Source organism: Orbicella faveolata, unplaced genomic scaffold (genome assembly GCF_042242905.1).
Source record: "Orbicella faveolata isolate gen_17 unplaced genomic scaffold, um_ofav_v1 contig_13, whole genome shotgun sequence".
NCBI lineage: Eukaryota > Metazoa > Cnidaria > Anthozoa > Scleractinia > Merulinidae > Orbicella > Orbicella faveolata.
Window position 1 is genome coordinate 31,454,591 of NW_028301540.1, and position 10,698 is coordinate 31,465,288.

Here is a 10,698-nt window from a genome sequence, read left to right on the forward strand (position 1 = left end):
TCACACAGTCAACTCTATTGAATACAAGTAATTTAAAGAATTGTTTGCCAAACTTGTCCCTGACTGTTACAAGAAAAACATGCTTACTGCTAAAGAGAACAATACATTTTATTAGAATTCACTTATGCCAGTCTTTAGAGAAGGAAGGTTACAAGCAAAGTCTTAGTTACTGCCTGGAGCAATTTCATTCAGCAACTATAAAGAGTTTTCTAAGTGAATTTTCACTAGTTACACACATACTTGTACATGAGCACAAGTTTTTGTAAAATTTCTGTTTGTTCAAAAGCCCTACTATTAATTAACAGTGGTCAGTTCCAAGGTTCTCTTCATCACAAGTTTTATTATTTGAATCTAGTTATACAAGCAATTTGAAAAGCACTCCTACATAAACTAAACTACCCACTGCAACTCATACAACTTCGTATTGCACTTCACCAGTTAAAAATTAAAGCTTGTGTTTGTTCCAACAATGGTCACAGACTTGTGCATATCATTTGAAGAAAATAGTACAATTGATGAAAGAAACTTGACGTCACTTTTGTAATCTTATAATTTCCTGTGGCCAGGAGAAAGAAAGACATGTCTTCTCCATTTCTCCAGTTAAGCTTCCAGTCAATGGAACCTGAACTGAAGAGACAGTTTGATAGAGATTGAAAGATTGCCCTTTCCTGAAATTTTCTTCACTCCCTTCTCAGCTACAAAAGATGGTACAATCTTTTTTCATTGCAACCTGCTATGTTACCAAAACCAGCAGAAATTGTTTTCCTGTTATTGCTTGCCACGATTAAATCAAGACTAGAAAATACGATCAAAGTGAGGTCAAGATTGCAACTGTGACCTTTCAAAACAACTACCAAAACTTTCATAGCCAGTAATATGTGACTTGCCAAGTCGACAGACCTTACACTACATACGTGCTAGGAATTTAATAGAGGTAAATATAACAATTATTAAAAAATGCTATCATTAATTTTTCTACATCAGCAGCAGATCCATACTGGCAAACAAGTTACATTTTTGCTGAAAAGGTAGGGGCCTGGGCCCATCTGCTACTGCTTTATACTGTTGAAATTGTCTTGCAGTGGAACAAAAATGCAGTTAAACACAGGAAACTAAACGAAAATAGCATTAAAGTCTATGAAAATAAAACCAGGATTAATCCAGTGCTCCTGGATTATCCCTGTTAAATGTATTTCCCATACAGTACTTATTGCATGAGAGTTGGTTAACCACCTCATTTTGAATTTTTAAGTTGGTTTGATAGCCAGTCGAGTCCTTCATATAAACCATCTCCGCTTGTTGCACATGTAGCCTGTATGTACCATTGGCGACTTCTTAAGCTGTGTAGGCCTAGCTTATCTGTTATTTCAGCAGCATTCATTGCATTGGGTAAATCCTGGAAAACAACAAGAACTGTTTACAACAAAGAAGTAACAAGATTGTACAATTTGTTTCCTGCTTACTGTACATCAGATCTAACTACATGTACATGCCTCCCTGAGATCAACAGTTTTAACCCAACCTCATCAGTCTTAAGATTTTGTTAACTTTAATACAGTGGCAAAACATTTATAAGATGACTAAAAAGCCAATGTGGGAAGCCAGTTACCGGTCGTGATACCAACTCTAAACAAAGTCACTTGGGGTAGGAGGGGTGTTTGCCTTGGAAAATTTTGAAAATCTGTGTGTGTCGAGGTGCATTTTTAGCACCCAATAGGCCACTATACACTTGGACGCTACTATACACTTCATACAGAACTACAGAAGGCTTTTTATACCATTGGTACTTGTTGCATTGTCCTTGCAATTCTATTTAATTGAACTGTCGTGATGTAAATCAACTGTAGTTTTATTGCTATTATTTCAATTATGCAAGTTCAAGAAAAAAGTTTAAATATCAATATCGTTTTAGTTATCTTAATGAAAAAGAGCTACAGGTCATGATGAATCAGAAGGATTGAGGCTATATATTTCCTGTTATATTTCCTGTCACATACATGAAGTATCACTACAAAATCAGCAATGGTGTTCGTCTCTCTGTCAGTGTAAGGTAAGGACTGCAGACTACAGACTGGGCCTAAAGTGTACATTAAGGGTAAAATGTGGACTGCAGACTAGACTTTTTAATGGAATGAGAACAAACTGTAAACATGCTAAACGGAGCATTATTTAAGTGATATACGGTCTGCGTTTTACATTGAGCTGTTTCTCTCTCCATTTTTTGATTTTTCATTTGTCTGCAAGTTCTGAAGACTTACGTTGTTGAAGGGTTTTATTGTCAAGACAAACTTTCAAACAGTCCCTTAGAATACATCTGGGGTAGTTTTGATCCTAATGAACAAGATTTCATGACGAAGACCGTCTTCCTTCGTGTTCTCCACACAAACATGTTTAGTCTGTAGAGGGCTATGCCAATTTGTAGTCAGATAACCTGAGTTGTATGTTGATTGGTCCATCATCACTTTAAAAAGTGGAACAGCAAATAACATTTATTTACTTGTTTGCCTTGATGACTTCTCAGTAGTGGCAATAAAAGACAACATAGTCTGTTAGGTCCGCTGCTTCATCATGGAAAATGTGCACAGGCCAACAATTCTGATACATGCCCCATACATGTACGAAACAAATGCCAAAACTAAGTTGCTGTTATTTGAAGTTTGAAGGTAGGAGACCAGTGGAACTACCCGAGGAAAATGGAACAACATTTTTCGATCACACCGGGCCAACCAAGAGGGATTATGGTCAAAGATTCCAACCCTCCCGCTTTGATTGGGAAACTCCCGATTTGATGCGTTGCCTCCTGCTCTCCCGATTCTTATCAAATTCTCCTGATTTATCTTAAAATTGTGAAAACAAGGGGAAAATGCTGATCTTAAGTATTTTTTTGCGATGTATTACACTTTCTTCTCATATTATCTCATCCAGTCTCTCACTGCGTGTTGTGCAGACTCATCAGGCCAGCAGTCTTACTCCATTTTTCCTGGTGGACATGGCCCTGGACCCCCCTAGAGGCTGGCGCCTTCAGCGCTAAGAGTCCCTATTTTCCTTCAAAAGGGGTTGGAATCTCTGTATGGTTATCTACCATTTTTTATTCCTTTCCAGAAATCCCTACATAAGTGAAATCTACTGAAGAGAAGTAGGGCAATGAACGGGTTTCAAAAAGGAATGGCAAATTTCAGTCTGACCGGTCTGACCGGTGAAAGTGGACCACATCCAGACGTGTTACCGAATATTCCAGATGGACCAGACAGAAAAGGACCTTTCCATTTGATCTCCAACCAATATTTCAGGAATTTTTGGCAGTGGAAAGCACCCACTGGTTCCCTTGGGACCAGTCATTACGTGCTTAACGATTAGCTCTCATCAAGGGGTGTTGCTTCGGGAGGGGGGGGGGATTTTGATTTTTCATGTAACAGCCCTATATACCATCAAACTTCACACATTTGCATGTACCCTTGTTACCATGTTGGCACGTTTTAAATCGCTTTTAAGTACTTCATGATGATTGTACGATCTAGGCATTCATTATTTTATACCTGTTTGTTGGCGAAGACAAGGAGAATAGCATCCCTTAGTTCATCTTCATTCAACATCCGGTTCAGTTCTTCTCTTGCTTCACCGACACGCTCGCGATCATTACTATCCACCACGAAAATCAGACCTAACAAAACACAAACGAGAAAAATAAACGCAAATTTTAGAAGAATCAAACGAAGACAAACTCGAGAAGAGAGGTCCGCCGACGATATTGCACAACATTTCGAATTCAACAACCGGCAACCATACCTTGTGTATTTTGAAAGTAATGTCGCCAAAGTGGCCTGATTTTGTCCTGACCGCCGACATCCCAAACTGTAAAGCTTATGTTCTTGTATTCCACTGTTTCCACGTTAAAACCTAGGGGCGCAAGTTTGAAATTATGTCAAAGTTTATTCATGTTAGGCAAGAATGAAACACACATGATACAACAAACTGTCATGGCGTCTCAACAAGTGGATCGCCGCGTCGCTTTGTACATACCAATTGTAGGGATGGTTGTAACGATTTCTCCGAGCTTCAGCTTGTACAGAATTGTCGTTTTCCCAGCAGCATCAAGACCAACCATGAGAATTCTCATCTCCTTCTTACCGAAGAGTCCACTGAAAAGTTTGGCAAACGCACTTCCCATGTTTCAGAACTTTATAATTGCTCCTTGAAAGCAAACACCAGAAGATGTTAGGAAACAATGAGCCGAAAAAGGAGCTTAGTATAATGCGAGGACTTTCCTATCTAACGGTTTCGTTTACCTTAAAAATAAAGGTCTTTCCAAATGGCAAACTTTACAACAAATCTGCCCACTAAAAAACTCGACACGTCGTCCACCAATCTCGTTACCAGGACTGCCCGAGTCTTTTAAAAAGTCTTTGAGGACTGGGAACTAGACCATCAAAAGAAATGTGGGCAATTGATATTACTACTTGTTTCAAGTCGTTGGTTTTGTGATTTTCATTGCCGAATGGGTTTCTCCCTACCAGTTCGAGTGTCTCTTTTTTTGTGTGTGTGTTTTTTGTCTTTGATTTGGAACTTTTTTGGTGAAGATCGAGAAGGGGGTGGGGTGGGGTTACAGGTCAGAAATAGGGCAGACAAAAATCCTTCACAGGTTCATAGCAACAACAGCAAAAAACAATTGAGCAACGTGAGGTGCGCCTAAAATATGTATGAAAGAAACCTAGTACTGGAGTCTTTCCACATAAGTTTGCTTTTGGCCTTGCAGTTTTAGTGTTTGTGTCCTCAGATTGACAAACTAGAAGCACTCGCTGGAGTTGAAAAACTCTCACAAGTAAAATTACCCACCCAACGCCCCCCCCCCCCCCCCCCCCTTCAAAACTACTGAATAGCCAACCCTGAGGTTTGGATGCTCAACCAATAATTTGCACTTCATTAACGCCAAGGGTGATGGTGATGGAGTCACCATCCCACTTTCTATATTATATAGATATAAATATATTTTTTTTTATTAAAGAACAGGGCACAGGATGAGGTGTTTGTACACGAGGTTTTTGTAGTTGACCCTACCAAAGCAGTCTACCCCCAATGAAAATAAAATTTCCTAGAGCAGATAAAATACATGCCAGATATAGCAGCAGCTTTCCACCTCTCCTTACAGCCATCTTTTTCATCTTAACACTGACATTTGGCCAGATGACAGTAACCTGAAAGGTCTCTCAAGACCTTCAAATTATGGTATTAAATTCAGCAGTGTTATTATTGCAATTTTCCGACTTTTGTACAAAATTCCAATATTCCATGACTTTCCCGACCTTGAAAAACTTGTTTTCCCTGACCATTTCCGGATCCGTAGCAACCCTGTTAAGGGTTACGGAAAGCAAATACTATCACTTTGTTGTTCTATGGATAGTGGATTTCATTTGTTTTGTTACCCTTATGGGCCAGCATCAAACATTGGTCGGGCTAGTCACCATTCTCCTTCACAGCCACTTGGGCCGCAGTCACGTTCCCCGTCCCCACACGACTGCTTATAACAATGAACCAATCACAGTCCTGCTTCAATTTCTGCCAAAACTGTCTACCAATCAATGGCCAGTCAGAGGTTTTTTTTTATCATGCAAGCTACCCTGTCATGGTCCAGCATATCACAATAAATGGGTACTGCTTGGTCCGAGTACAAATATGGCAACTAATGGGGAAGGAAGGTATGTTGGCTGAAGTAGCCACATGTAGAACAGCAGAGCATTGCATGACTTCAGCCCATGCAGCTGCAAACAGAACTTAAATGCCAGTCCCAATGACATATCTCACATCAATGCTTTTTGCTGTGCAACTCATTACCGAACCATTCAATAACAAGAAAACTCAGTTTTTAATGGTTCATCGTCATTGCCAAAAACAGTAATCAATAATTATTAGGTTTTTTCACATTATTAAAAGGTGCAGTTAAATAACATAGCCATCACCATCTTCAGTGATAAATGCAGTTACAACTGAAGACGGGTTAATCCTTGAAAAAGTGTTTCTATTCCGCATAACTACTTCTAAATCATTTTGGGCTATGTTCACAAAAAGCATATATGCAGGACTTAATCTAATCTAGACTTGCCACAAGTCAACCTTTTCTTAATCCTTGACTTATTTAACGGGCCAGGGAAGAAATATTGGAAAGGACTTTTAGAAAGTCTAAATCCAATCGTGTATATGTGCATAGGTCTATGATAAGTAAATAAATAGCAGCCACTGCGAACATTAATACAAATTTTATTCCTGGTGAATTCACTTACAGTGTGTATAGTCTTTACAGCAGGACACAACCCGGGTCAGGTATCACAATAATGTGATTCAAATGATCTGATGACAAGAAAACCACTTTTGATGAAGTCAAAGAACAAGTTACAAAAGACTTCAGAAAGCAATTATTGCAGTGAAGACTTCTTCACAAATGACTGTTGACAATAGCACCGACTGCTTTTACCACACATTGCCAAAATCACTCACTAGACCACAGGGCATGCAAGACATGCTCCATACGAGTTACTTCAAGCCTCAAGCTACAGGTTTCTAAGCCTTCCACCCATGCAGCATGCCAAGTTCAATAATTATTCCAATGCACTTTTCACTGCTGTGAGTTACTTCAGAAATTTGCATCACAATAACTTTAGTTAGTTCATCAGATAAACTTCACTACTTAAAAAAAAAAACAAACAAACAGAAGAATGAACACCAATAACATATGTACAGAAGTGGACTGACACTGTTCCTGGTTACTGTTAAACCTAAATGGCTAATGTTAAGCAAGACAATTAACTACTGGTTATCATAAGATGAACCTTGTTAAGAAAATGTAGTCATCAGATTTAGACTCCAAATTATCACCTGCGTCTCAACCTGAATAATGCAATACTATGACAGAATCAGAGCAAGAAAATACGAAAGTTAAAAATTGAAATTTCTACCTTTCAAAATAATTACATGCAAAATAATTGATATTTTAGTTATATATTTTTTGACTATTTGCCTTACATGAAAAATTACTTGGGCATAAGCATGTGATTTGCTCGCCCAAGAGACTAATGGAAAACTGTTCATGATTTCATAGAAGTAAAACCATCGTTACAGTTGAATCCCGCTATTTCGAACTCTCAGGGGAGACAAAAAATAGCTTGCAATAGTGCGAGTTTGAAATAGCTGAAATTTAATGAGTGAAGGGCCAATCCAAGGGAAATGGTTTTGGGTTTGAAATAACGAGGAATTCAAAATAACCAAGTTCAAATTAGAGGGGTCCAGCTGTACTTCGGCAATGCTATTATACAACAATGAAACCAACAAATGATGTGAGGAACATTTCTTACAGGTTGACATGTTTTGTGTTCTCAATTACGTTATCATTGACAACACAAGACACCAACAAAAACAATATTCTCTATGAAAATAAAGCAGGGAAACAGTACACTAGGAATATGCAATCAAAGGAGATTAGCCAGTGGATTGTTCATCATTATCCCTACTTCAATGTCTTTGCCATGCGTGATTAGTGATAGAGTTTTCATTCATTCTGCCACATCATTTCTGACTATTTTTAAGCTGGTTTGATAGCCAGTCAAGTCCTTCATATAAACCATCTCCACTTGTAGCACATGTAGCTTGTATGTACCATGAGCGATTTCTTAAGCTGTGTAGGCCTAGCTTATCTGTTATTTCAGCAGCATTCATTGCATTGGGCAAATCCTGGAAGACAACAAGAACTGTTTAGAACAAAGGAGTAACACAATTACACTACTACGAGATGTTTTATAGCATGGATCAGTATGTAGAGACACTTAATTAACTTAGAGCAACAACAGCTTCTAGTCCAGAAAGCTTTTCTTTACACCACTCTGGTAAGTTCAGAAAGTAGTGATCCCATAATTTTCAGATTTAGCTGCCTTTTGAAGGACTATTAACCCAGGGTTACAACTTTTGAGGTCTAAGACAAAATGCAAAACAACACCCATATGGTATAACCAAGGTTAGCTTTGCTTGGACCCTTGACAATCTCAGAAAACTAGGAAGGTTTGTGAACAGAATTTCTCCTTCTTATGACTACCATAAACTTCTGAAAATAATGAGGGTTGTTACTTTCAGAATTAGTAACCTTTGGGGCTCGTTACTTTCAAGGTCATTATTCTTGGGGAGCAAAAAGCATTATGTAAAATTGGTGTGACTAAGCTTTGTTATGACACGAGAGTCGAAATTCGTAAAAGCAGTTATCAAGATACGAGATGTGAGATACAATTTTTGTTCCAGTTAAAATCTATGTTACTCCAGGGTTGTCTCTAAGCACCGGCTGAGAAAAAGGTGATCACCGGCTGGATTTTGGCGAGCAATCACTTGGTAAAGAACAATGAACAGTTTTTAGGTTACACACGTACAATCATTTTAAATCTGAACCCTATAGAACCATCTAAATGAAAAGTTTGGAATAAATTCCTGACTACTTTGAGTATCGGTACCACTATAACAAGAAACATAATTGAAATCAAATCTTGTTTTGAGCACTTGTTTAGCATGTTTTCTTCTCTGTTCTCTCGGGGGGGGGGGGGGGGGTCACCATTTTCAGGATTTGTTTGCAGCCACAATTTTTTGACATTACTTTCAGGGGTCATTACTTTCGGAAGCTTACAGTAGCTGCAGTATTTTACCCGAGTAATGTGATGTAAGCAATCACTTTTTTCAACTAACTGATCAATACCTACTACCAAGACCAAGAACCAAGGATCAAGAAACATGGAGAGAGAGATAGAGTTACAGACCCTGTTTCCCAGTTGGGAAAAAGAGCACAATGGTGATCGTGATGACGACAATGATGACGATGACGATCAATGCGCACTACAAACACCTTGCACATCCTCTGGCCAGAGGTACATCTCATAGGACAGCAAAATTCTAAGCTTACTTTCACTACATTTCAAATTATTGAAGGATAATTCAGCGGCCACCAGATTGATTAAGTCGTCTAAATTAATGAAAACTCCATGTGCTAAGTCGTTCCAAAAGAACAAGTGATTGTCAAATCAAACGACAAGATGGGCATTTTTTTCTGCAAATGACGTCGTGCTACGCTTGGCAAATCAAAGAGGAAGAAGAAGAACAGTGGATGCGACTCACATGTCACACTCCACCGCTAGAGACAAATCATGTCATAAAACTTGGTAAAATAGGCCTAACCTTACTGGCGGAAATTGTCTCGCTTGGTTGCAAATCTCGATTTATAGGGCTACACTTACTTCACGGCAGTATTTTGTGAGCACTAACTTAATATCAAATAAAACACTAACACATGTACAGCACAGATAGAATTACAGTTCTCCGTCATCATTTTCCTTTCATACCTGTTTGTTAGCAAAGACGAGAAGAGTTGCATCTCTAAGTTCGTCTTCACCCAACATCCGGTTCAGTTCTTCTCTTGCCTCACCGGCACGCTCGCGATCATTGCTATCCACGACGAAAATCAGACCTGACAACAGATACATCAGAAGAATTCATCCAAATTCTAGTAAAATTAGAACAACGTTAAATGCACAACGATGGATAACTGGACCGTTGCGGAACATTTCCAATTCAAAAACCGGCAACCATACCTTGTGTATTTTGGAAGTAATGTCGCCAAAGTGGCCTGATTTTGTCCTGACCGCCGACATCCCAAACTGTAAAGCTTATGTTCTTGTATTCCACTGTTTCCACGTTAAAACCTAGGGGCGCAAGTTTGAAATTATGTCAAAGACGTTTTGATTGAGGAAATGACTAAAATGCACGCGACAGAACAAACTGTCATGGCGGCGTTCGCCAAAGTCGCTTGGTACATACCAATTGTAGGGATCGTTGTAACGATTTCTCCGAGCTTCAGTTTGTACAGTATTGTCGTTTTCCCAGCAGCATCAAGACCAACCATGAGAATTCTCATCTCCTTCTTCCCAAAGAGTCCACTGAATAGTTTGCCGAAAATACCTCCCATCTTTCAAAGTCAATCGCTTACCGAAACCAAAGCTAAAAACACGAAAAAAGTATTGAGCAATAGTGAGCCGAAACAGCCCGAAAATTGACTTAGCAATATTCCCTAAGAATAGTCATTTACCCTTTAAATGTTATGGGTCTGACAAAGTTTAAGTAGATTATTTGAAGACAAGCTGACAACAAATTTGCCCGGCGAAAATTCGACCACGTCGTTAACTTTGTTGAAGAAGGAAACTCGTTACTATTGGGCGCGTCACATGTGCCACGTCATTGTCTAGGATGGGGGGCTTGTTGTATTCCCCGTTGATTTAATATAGTGCGACCCCAGATTTTTGCAGGAACTCTGAATTAGAATGTACTGGCGAAAGTAAAATCCATCTTTTTAAGTGAAACGTTTTGGTTGCGGGTTGGAAATGTTACTTTCTTTCACCGCGAAGAGCCTGCTCGCAGGCTGACTCAGAGATGGAAACTGACCTGGGAGGGAGCTTGGGGGGTGGGGCAGGGGTACTGGTATGTTGTTCGATCACTTCGCACAAAATACCGATGGGGCTAAAAGACTAAGGCCCCGTCTACACGTATCCGGAGTATTTTCGAATCCGCAAATTTTTCTTTCCGGATTCAAAAATTTGCCTGTCCACACGTAGCAAAAATATTCGGATTCGCTGCCGAATTCGCCGGATGCGTGTGGACGGAGGCCGTATCCGGAAAGAAAAA

General features: G+C 39.3%; 2 protein-coding genes across 2 annotated transcripts; both read right to left on the bottom strand.

The window, feature by feature from the left end:
* Positions 1–90: 90 nt before the first annotated feature.
* LOC110062461 (ADP-ribosylation factor 1) lies at positions 91–4,392 on the bottom strand. The gene is made up of 5 exons (XM_020769386.2): positions 4,287–4,392; positions 4,021–4,191; positions 3,787–3,897; positions 3,537–3,661; positions 91–1,396 (listed from the first exon to the last, which is right to left on the bottom strand). The coding sequence occupies exons 2-5, from the start codon at positions 4,166–4,168 to the stop codon at positions 1,235–1,237; spliced, it is 546 nt and encodes a 181-aa protein (XP_020625045.1). The 5' UTR covers positions 4,169–4,191; positions 4,287–4,392; the 3' UTR covers positions 91–1,234.
* A 1,844-nt stretch (positions 4,393–6,236) lies between these two features.
* On the bottom strand, positions 6,237–10,257 carry LOC110062506 (ADP-ribosylation factor 1-like 2). Its single transcript, XM_020769431.2, has 5 exons — positions 10,106–10,257; positions 9,838–10,017; positions 9,612–9,722; positions 9,363–9,487; positions 6,237–7,719 (listed from the first exon to the last, which is right to left on the bottom strand). Exons 2-5 carry the CDS (start codon positions 9,983–9,985, stop codon positions 7,555–7,557), a joined length of 549 nt encoding a protein of 182 aa, XP_020625090.2. The 5' UTR covers positions 9,986–10,017; positions 10,106–10,257; the 3' UTR covers positions 6,237–7,554.
* Positions 10,258–10,698: the final 441 nt, after the last annotated feature.